The sequence below is a fragment of the Loxodonta africana genome, chromosome 21, assembly GCF_030014295.1.
Source record: "Loxodonta africana isolate mLoxAfr1 chromosome 21, mLoxAfr1.hap2, whole genome shotgun sequence".
Taxonomy (NCBI): domain Eukaryota; kingdom Metazoa; phylum Chordata; class Mammalia; order Proboscidea; family Elephantidae; genus Loxodonta; species Loxodonta africana.
Genome location: NC_087362.1, coordinates 42,872,388 through 42,895,775, shown reverse-complemented (window position 1 = coordinate 42,895,775; position 23,388 = coordinate 42,872,388). Strand labels below are relative to the sequence as shown.

The window sequence follows — 23,388 nt, the reverse complement described above, 5'->3', positions numbered from 1 at the left end:
CAAAGAATATCACTCGTAGAGTCCAAAAAATGTCACAGATTATGTTTGCTGGAATACCCACTTTCTTCTAATTATCTTAACTATTCTAATAATCAACAGAAAGTCCTCACACCATTCCTCTTTTGAAACAAGCTGAATTCTCCTCCATGGAATGGCCATTCTCTAGGCATTAAGTAACCTCACTACATACATATTTCTCCAGGCACATGGGAGGATCTTCATGAGAGGATCGAGCCAGGAGGGCAATTCAGATTCCTGAGGTAGCCTGTCTTTTTTTGTTGATGCAAATAAATCTGCTGTGAAAAATTTGGGGCCCTTTCCTTCTTAGTAAAAACACTTGAAATAAAATTAGATTCAGATTTGCAATGCTGCTCGCAACTCCTTTAAAAGGGCCTTAAAAAAAAAAAAAGGTCAGAGGTCTAATTGTTTGATCACATAAGACTGTGATCAAAATTTGAAAGCATTTCCTTCCAACATTGTGGCTATGCCTGGTTTTTGCTACTTTAAGTAAAATGCTCAATACTCTCTATCAAAAATTTTAAAAACTTAAAAGCCAAGCAAAGGTCATGTTTACTTATGTCTGAGGGGTCTGGGAGAGCTTAGACTGTCAACTGATTCAGCAGAAAGACACTGCTGCACAAAGGCGAGGTTCCTGGGCACTAGTCAAGTATGCTGAACACTGACAGCCACAACAACGTTCAGGCATCATTGTCTTCTCGGGTCTGTCATCTGGCTCTTGTATGGCACTACGAGGAATTCTGTCTCTCCCACCTTTGGGTTAAACATTGCTAAGCCAACACCAACCATGTTGTTTGAAATTCAACGGTACACACTTTTTTTTTTTTGAAACTCAATAGACCAAGATGACAAAATTACAAAGGAAAATGGTGTTTTCCACCCTTTTGATTTATTGCTTTAGGTTATTCCTTATCAACAAGGAGGCAGTTAAATAGTAAACCCTTAACATCTAGGATTATAAATTTTAATGAGACTAATGATAGCTTACAGTTAGAATAAAATAAATAGTAAATGTGGGGGTGAAGCCTGGCCAGCCGGATGCCCACAAACACTCGTAGAAGCTGACCCAAGTAGCTAGTCTTGGTGGTGAGGATTGAGGGGTGACAAAGTAAAAAGGTGGATCAAGATAACCACTCAGCTTGGAGTGACAAGCCAAGGGAATTTAGACAAACTAAACTAAGCATAAGGAGCCCTGGTGGCATAGTGGTTAAGCACTCAGCTGCTAACTCAAGGGTCTATGGTGCTCAGCATTAAAAGATGTGGCAGCACTGTGCTTTCAACTACCAAATGTAGATAGAGCTCTTCTTGCCATCTCTGATTCCTGCCTCTAATTAAAATTGGGTGTTTGGTTTACTTCTTTCCCAAAGCATAAACTTCAGCTTTTTATAGCCTAAGCAGTGTGCTATTTTAAACATGTGGAGGAAATGCAATTTCTGTTACAAACATTTGCTCCTCTGAATTTGTTCTCATTTGTTAGCAAAAGAGATGTGGAACAGGATGTTTTACTCTCCTCTTCTGGTTTTCCTGTATTGCTTAAATCTGTTTACAGAAGGGGAAAATAAACAAATAAAGTGTTTCTGCTGGACAATTTCTATAAACTGAAACAGCTCAAAAGATGAAAATAGAAAAAAGTTTGTAGAAAAACCACTTTATTGCATTAGGGTACTTTTCTTCTTATAAAACTGAATCATTTATGTAGATTCTTCCCTAGAAAAGACCTGTCATGCCCTGCATGTGCAGGCTGCAGCAGATACTGTTTGCCCTGATAAAACGTGCCCACCCAGACACTCCCGAGCAGCTGAATTCCTCTGGCCCTGTCTTTTCCCAAGCACAATTATAACTGTAAAAGCTTTCTGATGCAGTTCAGAAAAATGATCACACTAACCTTGAAGGTCATTTTCTAGATTTATTCAGAAATTCAAGGTAATCTGTATTGTAATTAAATGTGCTCCCATTTTCAAGTACAACTGTGAGGACTTTTACTAAAAAGCACTCAGCAGACACATCCTTGTAATACGTTATATTCCATTACAGCTTTAAAGAAACTGATTTTGAACAAATTTCACTATAACCCTTTATAAGAAGTTTGGCAATTCATTAATCTTTTGAAGACACTTAGTTCGATAGTGCCTGCTGGCTCCTACCAACTCCCTCTCCACCTTCCTTTCCACTGCTCTCTGCCCCAGGAGCTGTCCTGCAGGGACCACATCAATGGGGCCCTTGCCCTCAGTGGCTAAGGAGAGTGCCTGGTAAGAGATGGGAAGGAGGGAAGAAAGGGAGATCTGGGTATTTATTCTCTTGGCTTCCCCCTGGGCAGTCCACCGCTCAACTGAAGGTCTTGGCTCCTATCATGAGGCACACTCCACAAGGCCCTCTCTGCCTTCCACTCCCAAACTGCTCCCCATCTTGCTCCTTTAGGCCCAACGGTGGTAAGTTAGCCTCATTAGTACTAGCCCTAGGGATGCAGCACTACTCCTAGCCCCGTGGTTTTCCACTACTTTTGACTTATTAAATTCTCCTTGAAGTATGCCATCTGTTTCCTAATGGGCTCAAACATAGCAACAATTGAGAGGATGGCACAGGACTGGGCAGTGTTTCATTCTGTTATACGTAGGGTCACTATGAGTCAGAACCAACTTGACAGTACCTAACAACAACAACATCTGTTTCCTACTGAGTCTCTCTAATAGAAATATCATCTCAGCAGATTTCTTATCCTAGAAAGGCTATCAGCTCTTTCTAAAAAAAGGAAGGTATGGATATAGAATGCAGCGAGATTTCCATGAGAACTTAGGTGACTTACATAAACTAAACAAGCTGTCCTCACTTAAGCTGGCACTTTTCCTTCCTCTAGTTATTTCATAATTATAACGTGTACATATGCACATATAAAAATACATATAACATATTACCTTGACATTATTACAGTAACAGAATTATATGAAACAAATAGTTTTCGGGTAATATCTCCAAGCACCAAAACAAAAAAATACAAACCCACTGCCACTGAGTCGATTTCAGCTCATAACGACCCTACAGGACAGAGTAGAACTGCCCTACAGGGCTTCCAAGGCTGTAATCTTTATGGAAGCAGACTGCCATTATCTTTCTCCAGTGGAATGACTGGAGGGCTCGAACAGTTGACCTTTCAGTCAAGCCAAGCGCTTAACCACCATACAACCAAGGGCTCCTTTCTCCAAGCACCAACCGGGATTATTTTAAGAAGAAAGACCCAAGGAAGGTAGAAGTAAAAATTGTCCTAGTTGAAACTATGCTAGCAAGCTAAGGTAGAAGGAGTTTTGCCCTTATTCCTCTCTGGCAATTATAGAGGCAACTTTCATAGTAACACTTCTAATAAATTTAATAGACACCAGATACAAGTCTGGTAATCCAAGTAAAAGCTCACAGAGGGCTAATTCCAGATGCAGTCTTGAGTAGTGTTTTCAAAATCAGCTATAGCAGATTATAAAGCCGATTTAGTGGGTCATAAAAAAAAAAAACGGTTGCTATTCAGTCGATTCCAACTCATAGCGGCCCTATAGGACAAAGCAGAACCGCCCCATACAGTTTCCAAAGAGTGCCTGGTGAATTCAAACTGCTGACCTTTTGGCTAACAGCTGTAGTTCTTAACCACTATGCCACCAGGGTTTCCCAGTGGGTCATAATACCTTTTAAAAAGACACTACACACAACAATGTAAAATAGAAATTATCACAGTGCATCACATAGGCTAGAATCAAATAAGAAACCTCTGGCTAACTTTTCTTTTCAGCTTCCATTCTGAAAAGTATTTCAGCAAGAAGCCAAAGCAGCAGCATGCTTTCCTCTCTCAGGAAAGGAGTCATGACAGCTCCACTCAAGCTGGTCCTTGTACTGAGAGCAGCTTCTCCGACATGCCAGGTACTGGGGCTGAAACCTGAATACTCACCCTGACCCTGCAGGGAGTGAAGGCAGAGCTGAAGGGACATTTGCCTGTGGCTTCTCTTTCTCATTTTGCTTCAAGAAGGATTTGGCTTCTTTAGATGTAGCATCCACTTCCTTAGTCACCCTGTACCAAGGAAAGACACATCAAGTTTGTAAGAGGAATAAACAGAGAAAAATAAAATCTAAAAAAAAAAAGGACTAAATGACAACTCGGGAAACATTCACTGGGTTTTCAATAAATTGCTGGTTGCTGAGCTTTTTTTTTTTTTTTTTAATTGTACTTTGTACAAGACAAACTAGCTTCTTATTAAACAACTGATACACATATTGTTTTGTCACATTGGTTACCAACCCCACAACATGTCAACACTCTCCCTTCTTGACCTTGGGTTCCCTATTACCAGCCCTCCTGACCCTTTCTTTCTGCCTTCTAGTCCTTGCCCCTTGGCTGGTATGCTCATTTACTCTAATTTTGTTTTATGGGCCTATCTTTGGCTGAATGGTGAACCTCAGGAGTGACTTCAGTCCTGAGCTAAAAGGGTGTCTGGGGACCATACTCTCAAGGCCATACTCCAGTCTCTGTCAGGCTAGTGAGTCTGGTTTTTTTCTGTGAGTTAGAATTTTGTCCTACATTTGTCTCCAGCTCTGTCTGGGACCCTGTATTGTGATCCCTGTCAGAGCAGTCAGTGGTGGTAGCGGGGCACCATCTAGATGGGCTGTACTCAATTTGGTAGAGGCTCTGGTAGTTGTGGTCCATTAGTCCTTTGGACTAATCTTTCCCTTGTGTCTTTGGTTTTCTTCATTTTCCCTTGCTTCCGATGGGGTGAGACCAGTGGAGTATCTTAGATGGCCACTCACAAGCTTTTAAGAACCCAGACGCTGCTCACCAAAGTAGAATGGAGAACATTTTCTTTATGAACTATATTATTCCAATTGAGCTAGATGTTTCCTGAGACCATGGTCCCCACAGCCCTCAGCTCAGTAATTCAGTCCCTCTGGCTGCTGAACTTTATGACTGAAGTTTACTACCACAGTTCTAAAAAAATGCATTTTCCCTATTAATATTTACAAATGAACGATAACGTATATAAATTTTATCTCCCTAAAACTCTCCCCTATGACTTCCGTCAATAAAAACTTCAGTAGTCACTACTGAATCACAGCCCATCATGGGCTACTGATTTGGAGGCTGAAAACGCCTCACACTCTACTTCACCCCTGGCTTAGTGTTCAGATTTACAGGTCCAATAAAAAAGCAAAAAGTACAAGTTGAGATATCTGAGAGAAAAACACCTGCATTATTTCAAGAAGAACAGCAGTATAGATGATTGGAAGTATGGAAAGTTCCTGCTCTGTATCTAAAACAACCCAAAGATGAGACAAAATCCCTTAAAGCTGGCTAAATTAGCAAAAATTTGGGAGTGGAAGAAAGCAATGCAACTGGAAATCTTGACTAATTTCAAATCTGGAAAAACTGCCCTCAGAAGAGTTGAGTCCTAAAGGACCAAATAAGGGTATTTATGACACCTAAGATTTGAGATAAAGAGAGATGGAGAAATGCCCAATTCCATTGCCTGTCTAGGCTTGCCAGGTCAACACAAACATCTGAAGAATTTTGTTTAAAGTCCAATCTATCTGTAAGAGGATCCAAGATTATGGTCACTGTATTATGAGTATTTAACTAGGTTGTCCAGAATACGACTGACCAAAAGTCATCACAGGTGAATCTTATACATTCCATCTCTATGTACTCACCCTCTAAGTCCCTCCATCTAGGTTTCCTGAAACCAGAACAAAATTTTCTTATTAAGAATCACCTCACTTCTGCGCAGGGCACTATATCCTGTATACACATAGCACAGAATAAGAGTTTGAGAGTTTTGTATTAAGAATCCCTCCTAGGAAAGACTGACAAATTAATCCTGAAGGCTGACTTTAAGAAAAATATGTCTGAAGTAGCTGCAGGTCTAAGGTGGCTGAATGATACAACCTGAAGCCAACAAGCAGCTTAGAACTGTGCTGAGCCAAGCCTAAACCAGCTGGACCCAGATACCTGGAGTCATACAAGCAACAAACAAATGCCTCCTGTTGTAGACCACTAGGTTGTGGGGTGGTTTGTTATACAGCATTATTGTAGAAACAGCTGATTGACAAACTGAAACGTAGGGGTTAAATTACTTGTTCAAGACTATCCAGATTACATAGCAATGCTAGAGAAAACCCCATGGCAGACTGTATTTTTAAAAAATGACCATCACACATCCAAACTCCCTGAAGGACCAAACTGCTAGGCTGAGGGCTGTGAGAACGTTGGTCTCAGGGAACATCTAGTCCAATTGGCATAACAGAACTTATAGACAAAATGTTCTACATTCTACTTCAGTGAGTAGCATCTGGGGTCTTAAAAGCCTGTGAGCATGGAGAGGCTGCAGAGATACTGGAACTCTTATACACTGCTGGTGGGAATGTAAAATGGTACAACCATTTTGGAAATCTATCTGGTGTTTTCTTAAAAAGTTAGAAATAGAACTACCATACAACCCAGAAATCCCACTCCTCGGAATATACTCTAGAGAAATAAGAGCCTTTACACGAACAGATACATGCATACCCATGTTTATTGCAGCACTCTTTACAATAGCAAAAAGATGGAAGCAACCACGGTGTCCATCAACAGATTAATGGTTAAATAAATTATGGTATATTCACACCATGGAATACTACGCATCAATAAAGAACAGTGATGAATCGGTGAAACATTTCATAACGTGGAGGAACCTGGAAGGCATTATGCTGAGTGTAATCAGTCAGATGCAAAAGGACAAATATTGTATAAGACCACTATTATAAGATCTTGAGAAATAGTATAAACTGACAAGAACACATTCTTTTGTGGTTACGAGACGGGGGAGGGAAGGTGGGAGAGGGTTATTTACTGATTAGTTAGTAGATAAGAACTACTTTAGGTGAAGGGAAGGACAATACTCAATACAGGGAAGGTCAGCTCAACTGGACTGGACCAAAAGCAAAAACCTTTCCGGGATAAACTGAATGCTTCGAAGGTCAGCGGAGCAAGGGCAGGGGTTTGGGGACTATGGCTTAAGGGGACTTCTAAGTCAATTGGCAAAATAATTCTATTTTGAAAATATTCTGCATCCCACTTTGAAGTGTGGCGTCTGGGGTCTTAAGTGCTAAAAAGCGGCCATCTAAGATGCATCAATTGGTCTCAACCCACCTGGAGCAAAGGAGAAGGAAGAACACCAAGGTCACACAGTAACTATGAGCCCAAGAAAAAGAAAGAGCCACATGAACCAGAGACTTACATCATCCTGAGACCAGAAGAACCAGATGGTGCCTGGCCACAACCGATGACTGCCCTGACAGGGAGCACAACAGAGAACCCCTGAGGGAGCAGGAGAACAGTGGGATGCAGACCCCAAATTCTCATAAAAAGACCAGACTTAATGGTCTAACTGAGACTAGAAGAATCCCAGCGGTCATGGTCCCCAAACCTTCTGTTGGTCCAGGACAGGAACCACTCCCGAAGACAACTCATCAGACACGGAAGGGACTGGACAATGGGTTGGAGAGAGATGCTGATGAAGAGTGAGCTACTTGTATCAGGTGGACACTTGAGACTGTGTTGGCGTCTCCTGTCTGGAGGGGAGATGGGAGGGTAGACAGGGTGAGAAACTGGCAAAACCGTCATGAAAGGAGACTGGAAGGAGGGAGCAGACTGACTCATTAGGGGGAGAGTAAGTGGGAGTATGGAGTAAGGTGTATATAAGCTTATATGTGACAGACTGACTTGACCTGTAAACTTTCACTTAAAGCACAATAAAAATTATTTTAAAAAAAGCCTGTGAGCAGCCATCTAGGATACTCCACTGGTCTCACTCTGTCAGGAGCAAGGGAAAATGAAGAAAACCAAAGACACGTGGGAAAGATTAGTCCAAAGGACTAATGGACCACAACTACCAGAGCCTCCACCAAACTGAGTCCAGCACATCTAGATGGTGCCCGGCTACCACCAAGGCTCTGATGAGGATCACAATAGAGGGTTCTAGACAGAGCCGGAGAAAAATGTAGAACAAAATTCTAACTCAAAAAGAAAGACCAGACTCGCTGGCCTGACAGAGATTGGAGAAACCCTGAGAGCGTGGCCCCTGGACACCTTTTCAGCTCAGTAATGAGGCCACTGCTGAGGACCACCTTTCAGCTGGGGTCTGAACAGGCCCATGGAACAAAGAAAGACTGGGGCGGGGTGGGGGGCACCACCGCTGGGACAGGAACTGAAAGGTAGGAGGGAACAGGAAAGCTGGTAATAGAGAACCCAGGGTTGAGAAGGGTGAGTGTTGACATGTTTTGGGGTTGTTACGCAGTGTCATACAACAATGTGGGAACTAACTGATGAGAAACTAGTTTGCTCTATAAACCTTCCTCTAAAGCTCAATAAAAAAAATGTTTAAAAGAAAAAAAAATTGGCCATCACATTATTTCCCATCCCACATGCTCTTCCCAAACCTACCACACCCCCAACAAGAGGGAGAGTCTACTTCACCACCCCCTGAATATGAGTAAACCTCTGTGACTGGCTAGACTCATAGGGTTCAGTGGAAATGGTACTACATGACTTCTTAAAACAGAACTTCAAACAGTTTTCCATCAAAATACTGTTTTTCTTTGCCTGGCTTCCTTCCCCACAGTGTTGCACTAAAATCCTGTTTCCTTTGCTTGACTTCCTCCACCATGGCTTTGCATTAAAATCCTTCTTTGCTTGGAAGTTATATGTAAACCCTACTGTACATGCATAATATGATTAAGAATGTTGCTGATGTAACTTGTATTAACTCCCTACTTGTAAACCCCTTAAAAGTAACTTTTCTCCTTGCCCTTAGGAAGGAGACTTGGCAGCAGCAGCTCCAACTGACACCTTTTCCTTCACAATGAAATAAAGATGCCTTTCCTGCTCTCCCACCTCAGTCTTGTTTACTGGCCAATTCAAGTCACATGGAACAGAGCCTGGGGTTTCCACATGGTAACATTTTTGGCGAGCAGGCCAGGAGCCATCTGCTTGGTTCCTGAGATGGACTGGACAACACACCGGCTCTGATGTCTGGCGCCACCAGGTTTCTCCTGGAGACCTTGTAGCAGGCTCTGAAAGCCGATATGCCTCAGACCAACGGTGGTTCCTCAGCAGGAGACATGAAATGCGCTTGGGTTATTTGGTAATTCCTAGGTAAGGCCTTTGAAGGCTCCCAAGAAGTGGGAGAAATTGACCATTGAGGGCATTAGGGACCTGAGGTTATTTGGTAAATAACATTGTAATTCCTATGTAAGGCTTTAGAAGAATTCCAAGAAGCAGGAGGAATTAACTACTGAGGGCACAAAAGGAACTAGGTACCTGTTAGGTTGGTGTACCAGATTAGGTCACCTGATCTCCGACCAAGGCCCAAAGTCCATTAAGTGTGGAAAAGACAGTCTTTTTAACAAATGGTACGGGCAAAACCAGATATCCACCTGCAAAAAAATGAAACAGGACCCGTACCTCACACCATACACAAAAACTAATTCAAAACATATCAAAGACCTAACTACAAAACCAAAATCTACAAAGATCATAGAAGAAAAAATAGAATAAACCCTAGAGAACCTAATACAAAGCAGTAACAAGATACAAACCATAACAAACAATACACAAACTCTAGAAGATAAGCTAGATAACTGGGATCTTCTAAAATTTAAATACTTACACTCATCAAAAGACTTCACCAAAAGAGTAAAAAGAGAACCTACAGACTGGTAAAAAATTTTTGGCTATGACTAATCTGACAAAGGCCCAATCTCTAAATTCTACAGAAAAACCCAACACCTCTACAACAAAAAGACAAATAATCCAATTAAAAAATGGGCAACGGAAATGAAATGACACTTCACCAAAGAAGACATTCAAGCGACTAACAGACACATGAGGAAATGCTAGTGATCACTAGCCATTAAGAGAAATGCAAATCAAAACCACAACGAGATAAACCATCTCATCCTGACATTACTGGCATGAATCAAAAAAACTGAAAATAACAAATGCTGGAGAGGCTGCAGGGAATTGGAACTCTTATGCACTGCTCGTGGGAATGCAAACTGGTACAACCATTTTGGACAATATGAGCTTCCTTAGAAAGCTAGAAATAGAAATATAGTATGATCCAGCAATTTTACTCCTAAGAATATATCCTAGAGAAATAAGAGCCATCACACTAATAGACATATGCACATATGCACACCCATGTTTACTGCAGCATTGTTCACAATAGCAAAAAGATGGAAACAACCTAGATGCCCATCAACATATGAATGGACAAACTTACGGTACATACACACAGTGGAGCACTACTTAACAATAAAGAACAACGATGAATCTGCGAACCATCTTACAACATGGATGAATCTGGGAGCATTATGCTAATTGAAATTAGTCTCAATTAGTCAAAAGGACAAATACTGTATGAGACCAAAATTGTAAGAACTTAAGAAAAGGTTTAAACACAGAAGAAAATATTCTTTGATGGTTACGAGGGTAGGAAGGGAGGGAGAGGGAAATTCACTAACTAGATAGTAGACAAGAATCATCTTGGGTGAAGGAAAGGACAACACACAATACAGGGGAGGTCAGCACAACTGGACTAAACCAAAAGCTAAGAAGCTTCATAAATACAACCAAACACTTCAAGGAACAGAGTAGCTGGGGCTGGGGTCTGGGGACCATGGTTTCAGGAGACATCCAGGTCAATTGGCATAACAAAGTTTATTAAGAAAACGTTCTGCATCCCACTTTGGTAAGTGGTGTCTGGGGTCTTAAAAGATTACAAGCGGCCATCTAAGATAAAGCGATTTGTCCCAACCTACTTGGAACAAAGGAGAATGAAGACCATCGAAGACACAAGGAATATATTAGCCCAAGAGACAAGGGTCACATAAACCGGAGACTCCATTAGCCTGAGATCAGAAAAACTAGACGGTGCCCCCAAGCCCCCATTACCCCAGCTACCACCAAATGACCTCCCTGATAGGAAACACAACAGAAAGTGCCTGGCGAGCAGGAGAAAAGTGTGGAACAAAACTCTAATTCACATAGAAAGACCAGATTTAATGGTCCAACTGATACTATAGGAACCTTGGAAGCCATGGCCCTCAGAACTAAAACCACTCCTGAAGCCTCTTCAGACAAAGACTAGACTACACTATAAAACATAAGGGGGGCGGAGTCAAGATGGCGGACTAGGCAGACGCTACCTCGGATCCCTCTTACAACAAAGACACGGAAAAACAAGTGAATCGATCACATACATAACAATCTACGAACCCTGAACAACAAACACAGATTTAGAGACGGAGAACGAACTAATACAGGGAAGCAGCGATTGTTTCCAGAGCCTGGAGCCAGCGCACCAGTCAGGTACGGCAGGAGCACAGAGAGCTGCTCCACCCCCATGAACTAACCCCGGGAGGGGGACCAGCCAGTTCCGCGGGCGGCGTGGGACGCAGCCCGTAGAAGAAGTCTCCGGGAGGCAGTGACTGGTCTCGGAGCAGGAAGAGCAGTGTCCCAGCCGGGCAACCATCCCGCCAGGATTTGGACTGGACGCAGGTACGGCATAAACACGGAGAACTGCTCCACCCCCCTGAACTAACCCCGGGAAGGGGACCAGCCGGGTCGCGCGGGCGGCGTGGGACGCAGCCGATAGGAGAAGTCCCCGGGAGGCAGCAACTGGTACTGGAGCGGGGAGAACAGCGTCCCAGCCGGGACACTCGGTCACGGCACAAACACGGGGAGCTGCTCCACCCATCTGAACTAACCCCGGGAGGCGGCCCAACTGGTTCGCGGGGGCGGCACGGCCACGCGGCTGGAGGGACGAGAAGTCCCCGGGAGGCAGCGACTGATTTTGGAGTCGAGAGTGCACCGTCCCAGTAGGGGAGCCTTGACGCTGGGCGTGCGGCTGGAAGCAGAGGATCTGACCGTGACTCCAGCGGGCCAGACCCCCCAGGGGCAATCTCCACACAGCCAGCACACATAGGCGACGCGCCCGCGGGAATCTCAGATATAATAGTCATTCCAAGCAAGACAAGCAACTCTGGCTATATTCTGAGGTGCTACTCTCCTATCTCTCTGTTCCCTCCCCCACCCTCCCCAGGCGGCTTCATTAACATCCGAATAGCCTGAGCCAGAGGGAGAACTCTGATAGGGATCTGACTGCATTTTTTTTTAGCGGATTTTCTGGAAAAACTAGTTTCCCAGTGATGGCTCGGAGACAACAATCCATATCAAACCACTTAAAGAAGCAGACCATGACAGCTTCTCCAACCCCCCAAACAAAAGAATCAAAATCTTTCCCAAATGAAGATACAATCCTGGAATTATCAGATACAGAATATAAAAAACTAATTTACAGAATGCTTAAAGATATCACAAATGAAATTAGGATAACTGCAGAAAAAGCCAAGGAACACACTGATAAAACTGTTGAAGAACTCAAAAAGATTATTCAAGAACATAGTGGAAAAATTAATAAGTTGCAAGAATCCATAGAGAGACAACATGTAGAAATCCAAAAGATTAACAATAAAATTACACAATTAGACAACGCAATAGGAAGTCAGAGGAGCAGACTCGAGCAATTAGAATGTAGACTGGGACATCTGGAGGACCAGGGAATCAATACCAACACAGCTGAAAAAAAATCAGATAAAAGAATTAAAAAAAATGAAGAAACCCTAAGAATTATGTGGGACTCTATCAAGAAGGATAACCTGCGGGTGATTGGAGTCCCAGGGAGGGGGGACAGAAAACACAGAGAAAATAGTTGAAGAACTCCTGACACAAAACTTCCCTGACATCATGAAAGACGAAAGGGTATCTATCCAAGATGCTCATCGAACCCCATTTAAGATTGATCCAAAAAGAAAAACACCAAGACATATTATCATCAAACTCACCAAAACCAAAGACAAACAGAAAATTTTAAAAGCAGCCAGGGAGAAAAGAAAGGTTTCCTTCAAGGGAGAATCAATAAGAATAAGTTCAGACTACTCAGCAGAAACCATGCAGGCAAGAAGGGAATGGGATGACATATACAGAACACTGAAGGAGAAAAACTGTCAGCCAAGGATCGTATATCCAGCAAAACTCTCTCTGAAATATGAAGGCGAAATTAAGATATTTACAGACAAACACAAGTTTAGAGAATTTGCAAAAACCAAACCAAAGCTACAAGAAATACTGAAGGATATTGTTTGGTCAGAGAACCAATAATATCAGATATCAACACAACACAAGGTCACAAAACAGAACGTTCTGATATCAACTCAAATAGGGAAATCACAAAAACAAACAAATTAAGATTAATTAAAAAAAAAATACACATAACAGGGAATCATGGAACTCAATAGGTAAAAGATCACAATAATCAAAAAGAGGGACTAAATACAGGAGGCACTGAACTGCCATATGGAGAGTGATACAAGGCGATATAGAACAATACAAGTTAGGTTTTTACTTAGAAAAATAGGGGTAAATAATAAGGTAACTACAAAAAGGTATAACAACTCTATAACTCAAGATAAAAGCCAAGAAAAACGTAACGACTCAACTAGCATAAAGTCAAACACTATGAAAATGAGGATCTCACAATTTAATAAGAAAAACGCCTCAGCACAAAAAAGTATGTGGAAAAATGAAATTGTCAACAACACACATAAAAAGGCATCAAAATGACAGCACTAAAAACTTATTTATCTATAATTACCCTGAATGTAAATGGACTAAATGCACCAATAAAGAGACAGAGAGTCACAGACTGGATAAAGAAACACGATCCATCTATATGCTGCCTAAAAGAGACACACCTTAGACTTAGAGACACAAACAAACTAAAACTCAAAGGATGGAAAAAAGTATATCAAGCAAACAATAAGCAAAAAAGAAGAGGAGTAGCAATATTAATTTCTGACAAAATAGACTTTAGACTTAAATCCACCACAAAGGATAAAGAAGGACACTATATAATGATAAAAGGAACAATTGATCAGGAAGACATAACCATATTAAATATTTATGCACCCAATGACAGGGCTGCAAGATACATAAATCAAATTTTAACAGAATTGAAAAGTGAGATAGATACCTCCACAATTATAGTAGGAGACTTCAACACACCACTTTCGGAGAAGGACAGGACATCCAGTAAGAAGCTCAATAGAGACACGGAAGATCTAATTACAACAATCAACCAACTTGACCTCATTGACTTATACAGAACTCTCCACCCAACTGCTGCAAAATATACTTTTTTTTCTAGCCCACATGGAACATTCTCTAGAATAGACCACATATTAGGTCATAAAACAAACCTTTGCAGAGTCCAAAACATCGAAATACTACAAAGCATCTTCTCAGACCACAAGGCAATAAAACTAGAGATCAATAACAGAAAAACCAGGGAAAAGAAATCAAATACTTGGAAAACGAACAATACCCTCCTGAAAAAAGACTGGGTTATAGAAGACATCAAGGAGGGAATAAGGAAATTCATAGAAAGCAACGAGAATGAAAATACTTCCTATCAAAACCTCTGGGACACAGCAAAAGCAGTGCTCAGAGGCCAATTTATATCGATAAATGCACACATACAAAAAGAAGAAAGAGCCAAAATCAGAGAACTGTCCCTACAACTTGAACAAATAGAAAGTGAGCAACAAAAGAATCCATCAGGCTCCAGAAGAAAACAAATAATAAAAATTAGAGCTAAATGAATTAGAGAACAGAAAAACAATTGAAAGAATTAACAAAGCCAAAAGCTGGTTCTTTGAAAAAATTAACAAAATTGATAAACCATTGGCTAGACTGACTAAAGAAATACAGGAAAGGAAACAAATAACCCGAATAAGAAATGAGAAGGACCACATCACAACAGAACCAAATGAAATTAAAAGAATCATTTCAGATTATTATGAAAAATTGTACTCTAACAAATTTGAAAACCTAGAAGAAATGGATGAATCCCTGGAAAAACACTACCTACCTAAACTAACACATTCAGAAGTAGAACAACTAAATAGACCCATAACAAAAAAAGAGATTGAAACGGTAATCAAAAAACTCCCAACAAAAAAAAGCCCTGGCCCGGACGGCTTCCCTGCAGAGTTCTACCAAACTTTCAGAGAAGAGTTAACACCACTACTTCTGAAGGTATTCCAAAGCATAGAAAATGACGGAATACTACCCAATTCATTCTATGAAGCCACCATCTCCCTGATACCAAAACCAGGTAAAGACATTACAAAAAAAGAAAATTAGAGACCTATATCCCTCATGAACATAGATGCAAAAATCCTCAACAAAATTCTAGCCAATAGAATACAACAACATATCAAAAAAATAATTCACCCTGATCAAGTGGGATTTATACCAGGTATGCAAGGCTGGTTTAATATCAGAAAAACCATTAATGTAATCCATCACATAAATAAAACAAAAGACAAAAACCACATGATCTTATCAATTGATGCAGAAAAGGCATTTGACAAAGTCCAACACCCATTTATGATAAAAACTCTTACCAAAATAGGAATTGAAGGAAAATTCCTCAACATAATAAAGGGCATCTATGCAAAGCCAACAGCCAATATCACTCTAAATGGAGAGAACCTGAAAGCATTTCCCTTGAGAACGGGAACCAGACAAGGATGCCCTTTATCACCGCTCTTATTCAGCATCGTGCTGGAAGTCCTAGCCAGGGCAATTAGGCTAGACAAAGAAATAAAAGGTATCCGGATTGGCAAGGAAGAAGTAAAGTTATCAGTATTTGCAGATGACATGATTATATACACAGAAAACCCTAAGGAATTCTCCAGAAAACTACTGAAACTAATAGAAGAGTTTGGCAGAGTCTCAGGTTATAAAATAAACTTACAAAAATCACTTGGATTCCTCTACATCAACAAAAAGAACACCGAAGAGGAAATCACCAAATCAATACCATTCACAGTAGCCCCCAAAAAGATAAGATACTTAGGAATAAATCTTACCAAGGATGTAAAAGACCTATACAAAGAAAACTACAAAGCTCTACTACAAGAAATTCAAAAGGACATACTTAAGTGGAAAAACATACCTTGCTCATGGATAGGAAGACTTAACATAGTAAAAATGTCTATTCTACCAAAAGCCATCTATACATTTAACGCACTTCCGATCCAAATTCCAATGTCATATTTTAAGGGGATAGAGAAACAAATCACCAATTTCATATGGAAGGGAAAGAAGCCCCGGATAAGCAAAGCACTGCTGAAAAAGAAGAAGAAAGTGGGAGGCCTCACCTTACCTGACTTCAGAACCTATTATACAGCCACAGTAGTCAAAACAGCCTGGTACTGGTACAACAACAGGCACACAGACCAATGGAACAGAATTGAGAACCCAGACATAGATCCATCCATGTATGAGCAGCTGATATTTGACAAAGGACCAGTGTCAATTAATTGCGGAAAAGATAGCCTTTTTAACAAATGGTGCTGGCATAACTGGATATCCATTTGCAAAAAAATGAAACAGGACCCATACCTCACACCATGCACAAAAACTAACTCCAAGTGGATCAAAGACCTAAACATAAAGACTAAAACGATAAAGATCATGGAAGAAAAAATTGGGACAACCCTAGGAGCCCTAATACAAGGCATAAACAGAATACAAAACACTACCAAAAATGATGAAGAGAAACCCAATAACTGGGAGCTCCTAAAAATCAAACACCTATGCTCATCTAAAGACTTCTCCAAAAGAGTAAAAAGACCACCCACAGATTGGGAAAGAATTTTCAGCTATGACATCTCCGACCAGCACCTTATCTCTAAAATCTACATGATTCTGTCAAAACTCAACCACAAAAAGACAAACAACCCAATCAAGAAGTGGGCAAAGGATATGAACACACATTTCACTAAAGAAGATATTCAGGCAGCCAACAGATACATGAGAAAATGCTCTTGATCATTAGCCATTAGAGAAATGCAAATTAAAACTACGATGAGATTCCATCTCACACCAGCAAGGCTTGCATTAATCCAAAAAACACAAAATAATAAATGTTGGAGAGGCTGCGGAGAGATTGGAACTCTCATACACTGCTGGTGGGAATGTAAAATGGTACAACCACTTTGGAAATCTATCTGGCGTTATCTTAAACAGTTAGAAATAGAACTACCATACAACCCAGAAATCCCACTCCTCGGAATATACCCTAGAGATACAAGAGCCTTCATACAAACAGATATATGCACACCCATGTTTATTGCAGCTCTGTATACAATAGCAAAAAGTTGGAAGCAACCAAGGTGTCCATCAACGGATGAATGGGTAAATAAATTGTGGTATATTCACACAATGGAATACTACGCATCGATAAAGAACAGTAACGAATCTGTGAAACATTTCATAACATGGAGGAACCTGGAAGGCATTATGCTGAGCGAAATGAGTCAGAGGCAAAAGGACAAATATTGTATAAGACCACTATTATAAGATCTTGAGAAATAGTAAACCTGAGAAGAACACATACTTTTGTGGTTACGAGGGGGGAAGGGAGGGAGGGTGGGAGAGGGTTTTTTATTGATTAATCAGTAGATAAGAACTGCTTAAGGTGAAGGGAAAGACAACACTCAATACATGAAAGGTCAGCTCAATTGGACTGGACCAAAAGCAAAGAAGTTTCCGGGATAAAACGAATGCTTCAAAGGTCAGTGGAGCAAGCGCGGGGGTCTGGGGAACATGGTTTGCGGGGACTTCTAAGTCAATTGGCAAAATAATTCTATTATGAAATCATTCTGCATCCCACTTTGAAATGTGGCGTCTGGGGTCTTAAATGCTAAGAAGCTGCCATCTGAGATGCCTCAGTTGGTCTCAACTCACCTGGATCAAAGGAGAATGAAGAACACCAAGGCCACATGACAACTAAGAGCCCAAGAGACAGAAAGGGCCACATGAACCAGAGACCTACATCATCCTGAGACCAGAAGAACTAGTTGGTGCCCGGCCACAATCGATGACTGCCCTGACAGGGAGCACAGCAGAGGACCCCTGAGGGAGCAGGAGATCAGTGGGATACAGACCCCAAATTCTCATAAAAAGACCAAACTTAATGGTCTGACTGAGACTAGAGGAATCCCGGTGGCCATGCTCCCCAGACCTTCTGTTGCCACAGGACAGGAACCACCCCCGAAGACAACTCATCAGACATGAAAGGGACTGGTCAGCGGGGGGGAGAGAGACGCTGATGAAGAGTGAACTAATTATATCAGGTGGACACTTGAGAGTGTGTTGGCAACTCTTGTCTGGAGGGGGGATGGGAGGATAGAGAGAGAGGGAAGCCGGCAAAATTGTCAAGAAAGGAGAGACTGAAAGGGCTGACTCAAGAGGGGGAGAGCAAGTGGGAGTAGGGAGTGAGATGTATGTAAACTTACATGTGACAGACTGATTGGATTTGTAAACGTTCACTTGAAGCTTAATAAAAGTTATAAAAAAAAAAAATAATAACATAATACTCACAAAAAGTGTGCTTCTTTGTTCAAGTAGATACACGGGACTAAATGGGCAGCTCCTGTCCAGAGGCAGGATGAGAAGGCAGAAAGGGGTAAGAGCTGGTTGAATGGACACGGGAAACATGAGGTTGAAAGGTGGAGTGTGTTGTCACATTACAGGGACTGCAACTAGGACCACATAACAATATGTGTATAAATTTTTGTATGAGAAATTAACCTGAACTGTAAACTTTCACCTAAAAAACATTTAGAAAAAAAAGTATACAAGGGACATACCAGCCCAAGGCAAGGACTAGAAGGCAGGAGGGGACAGGAAAGCTGGTTGGATGGACACAGTAAACCTGTGGTGAAGGGGAGCAGGTATGCTGTCATACTGTAGGGATTGTAACTAGCGTCACATGAAAATATGTATGTAAGATTTTGTATGAGAGATTAATTTGAGCTGTAAACTTTTACCTAAAGTACAATAAAAAATTTTTTTTAATTAAAAAAAAAAATTAACAGAAGACTTCCAGAACTCTTATGTAAAAGATGGCTTCACAGACTGCAGCTGATCCATAATCAGGTAGAACAGAAGTTAACTACGTAAGGCTGAGTAAAAGAATCCTACAGGTTTTATGTGGGAACGCTACTGATGTTTTAAGGGCCCACTTTCTGGGGATAAGAAATCATTTTCCTGTCTCCCAAATTACCTACCTAATGGGTTTAGATATTGTAACTCCTGAATTAGAAGTTCTTACTGGTAAACTTAACATTGTAAATATCATAACCAGAGAAGTGACTGAAATTCATTCGTTTAGATTTTACAAAATAGAAGAGCATTAGATTTCCTATTACTTCTCTCAAAAAACAGTTTTGTGCCATTTCTGCTTCTGAGAAAGTAATCCACGACTGTTAATAGATAACCAAGGAGGGGCAGCTTCCCTGGGGAAGAACTTAGCAAGTTTTACACTAATTAACTTTAGACCTTCAACAGGACAGGTGATCCTGTATTGTTTTGCTGACCATGTATTCTCTAATGAAAATTTAGTTGTCACATGTAAATTTTTCTATACCTTCTGTTTCCTCTAGACAAATTTTCTGTGCTCCATATGGATATATGTTTTTGTGTGGCAGATCCAACTATACTACTTCAAATGATCCCTTTCCAACTGACAGTGAGTTTACATGGGCAATCTCTTCTTTAGATTCCCTGGTGAATGCACAGACAACACACTTTGAGAATTTTAAGATTACTTATAGGTATTCACAGTAATGACGCTAGTAAATATTGAAAAGGTAATGTTAAATTGCTGTACACTGTAAAACGAAGAGTCAAAAAGAAACCCACTGGTCCAATACTCAGGGTGGGGTTGGTAGCTTTAATTCCTATTATAGTATGGTTAAATTGAAAAAAAAAAAAAAAAACTTTAGGAAATTTATCAATCATTATGGGACAAATAACAGATGAAGTTGCTAATGAGAGAAAAACACAACAGCAATCTCTGACCTCATTAGCCCAGGTGACGTGAGATAACAAAAAGCCTTAGATATTTTACCCAAGGATAAATAACACAGGAAAACTAAAACAGGACATACACACAATTAGACAACAAGCTACTTGGTTACATACCATTAACACCCTTACAAACAACAGATTTATTTGGTTAAAAATAAATACATAAGCTAAATCACTATTACAAGAAATAACATTCTTAGTCTGCATCCTAATAGTGTTATACATAATAAAATTTATCTTCTATTGTTTTACACACTTAAGAAAGCCTCAGGCTAATACGCTGATGTACATTCAGTCTGCTGGCTTCGGCAATGCGATTGATGGGAACACTGTTCTTACTGAAGATCCTGGTGAAGAACCAGGTGGTATCCAGTGAAAAACAGCACCATGAGTTTAAAGAGCCTGCCATGACCACCATCTAGGGGCTCAAGTAAGTCCAGGTATTAATCATCAATGTGTTATCTCCAATCTCCAATCAAAAGAAAAGAGTGATTTAGGAGATAACATTGGAGCCATTATTCCCTGACCCTGAGCATAAAGAATGTGACCCAGCTGGAGCTGAACTCATAAGGACTCATAAAGACATATCAACTGGGCCCCTAGGTATAAAGACAATAGCTAGGATAATCTTAAAAAGTATCTTTTGAGGAAACATTCACATGAACAGGGTATAATAGCCACTCTTTTTCTTTTAATATTTAGTAAACAGTCAGTTGTAAACCAACAGGTCAGTAGCCACAATGAAAGGCCTAAGTCTAATACTCGCCCCTCTCCGAGAATATGCCAAAGAATTCTGAGCCAGGCTACACTGGTCCTGAATAACCAATGTCCAAAAAGAAATGAAGGGAATAAGAAGGAACCTCAAACAGTTTTGCATCAAAATACTGTTTTCCATTGCCTGGGTTCCTCCCCGTTTTGTATTAAAACCCTTCTCTGCTTGGAAGTTATATGTAAACTCCACTGCGCCTGCGTAGAATGACTAAGAATGCTGCTGACGTAACTTGAATGAACACCCTACCTGTAAACCCCTTAAAAGTAACTTTTCTCCTCACCCTTAGGGAGCACACTTGGTGGCAGCAGGTCCAACTGACTCCTATTCCTTGTGCAACGAAATAAAGGTGTCTTTCCTGCTCTCCCGCCTCAGTCTCTCATTTGTTGGCCAATCTGAGTCATGCTGAGCAGAGCCTGGGGTTTCCACTTGGTAACATTCTGAAGCCAGCTCTAAAAGAAGAGACAGCTTTCACCTGGCTTTCTCCCTTGAGAATGCACCTTTGGAACCCCAAGTTATTACATAAGAAGTCTGGCTACCCTGAAGCCACCATGCTAGAAAGATAATTTAGAAAGACCACAAAGAGATAGATGCCAGCCAGACATGTTCAAGCAAAGAAAGTCTTCCTATCAAGGTATGAGACGTGACAGGAAATCTTCAAAATGGCTCCAGACCCAGCTACGGTATGACTACAACTGCACAAGAGACCCTGAGCAAAAACTGCCTAGCTGAGTCCAGTCACCTCCAAAACTATGATTATAATAAAACAAGTGTTGCTTTTTTAAGCCACAAGTTTTTTTTTTAAATAATTTTTATTGTGCTTTAAGTGAAAGTTTACCAATCAAGTCAGTCTCTCACACAAAAACCCATATGCACCTTGCTACACATTCCCAACTACTCTCCCCTTAATGAGACAGCCTGCTCTCTCCCTCCACTCTCTCTTTTTGTGTTCTTTTCACCAGCTTCTAACCCCCTCCACTCTCTCATCTCCCCTCCAGGCAAGAGATGCCAACATAGTCTCAAGTGTCCACCTGATCCAAGAAGCTCACTCCTCACCAGCATCCCTCTCCAACCCATTGTCCAGTCCAATCCATGTCTGAAGAGTTGGCTTTGGGAATGGTTCCTGTCCTGAGGCAACAGAAGGTCTGGGGGCCATGACCACAGGGGTCCTTCCAGTCTCAGTCAGACCATTAAGTCTGGTCTTATGAGAATTTGGGGTCTGCATCCTACTGCTCCCACTGCTCTCCTGCTCCCTCAGGAGTTCTCTGTTGTGTTCCCTCTCAGGGCCGTCATCGGTCGTAGCCGGGCACCATCTAGTTCTTCTGGTCTCAGGATGATGTAGTCTCTGGTTCATGTGGCCCTTTCTGTCTCTTGGGCTCGTAATCACCTTGTGTTCTTGTTCTTCGTTCTCCTTTGCTCCAGGTGGGTTGAGACCAATTGATGCATCTTAGATGGCTGCTTCCTAGGGTTTAAGACCCCAGACATCACTCTTCAAAGTGGGATGCAGAATGTTTTGTTAATAGATTTTATTATGCCTATTGACTTAGATGTCCCCTGAAGCCATGGTCCCCAGACCTCTGCCACACTAGCCTTCGAAGCATTCAGTTTATTCAGGAAATGTCTTCGCTTTTGGTTTAGTCCAATTGTGCTGACCTCCCCTGTATTGTGTGCTGTCTTTCCCTTCACCTAAAGTGGTTCTTATCTACAATCTAATTAGTGAATACCCCTCTCCCACCCCCCTCCACCCACCTCGTAATCACAAAAGAATGTTTTCTTCTCACTTTAAACTATTTCTCAAGTTCTTATAATAGTAGTCTCATACAATTGTCTGTCCTTCCGCAACTGACTAATTTCACTCAGCGTAATGCCTTCCAGGTTCCTCCATGTTGTAAAATGTTTCACAGATTCCTCACTGGTCTTTATCGATGCGTAGTATTCCACTGTGTGAATGTACCATAATTTATTTATCCATTCATCCATTGATGGGCACCTTGGTTGCTTCCATCTTTTTGCTATTGTAAAGAGTACTGCAATAAACATGGGTGTGCATATATCTGTTCGTGTAAAGGCTCTTATTTCTCTAGGATATATTCCAAGGAGTGGGATTGCTGGATCACATGGTAGTTCTATTTCTAGCTTTTTAAGGAATCACCAAATCGATTTCCAAAGTGGTTGTACCATTTGACATTCCCACCAGCAGTGCAGAAGTATTCCAATCTCTCCACAGCCTCTCCAACATTTATTACTTTGTGTTTTTTGGACTAATGCCAGCCTTGTTGAAGTGAGATGAAATCTCATTGTAGTTTTGATCTGCATTTCTCCAATGGCTAATGATCGTGAACATTTCCTCATATATCTGTTACCTACCTGAATGTCTTCTTTAGTGAAGTGTCTATTCATATCTTCTGCCCATTTTTTAATTGGGTTATTTGTCTTTTTGCAGTTGAGTTTTTGCAGTATTATGTAGATTTTAGAGATCAGGGGCTGATCAGAAATGTCATAGCTAAAAACTTCTTCCCAGTCTGTAGGTAGTCTTTTTACTCTTTTGGTGAAGTCTTTGGATGAGCATAAGTGTTTGATTTTTAGA

The 23,388-nt window shown here is 41.0% G+C and overlaps 1 protein-coding gene across 2 annotated transcripts in view; it reads right to left on the bottom strand.

The window, feature by feature from the left end:
• The window catches only part of CFDP1 (craniofacial development protein 1), a 149,601-nt gene that overhangs the window by 107,896 nt on the left and 18,317 nt on the right, over positions 1-23,388 (bottom strand). For both annotated transcript variants that reach the window (XM_003417086.4, XM_064273770.1), the window contains exon 5: positions 3,947-4,066. In XM_003417086.4, the coding sequence (XP_003417134.1) occupies positions 3,947-4,066 (120 nt within the window). The remainder of the gene's footprint in view (positions 1-3,946; positions 4,067-23,388) is intronic.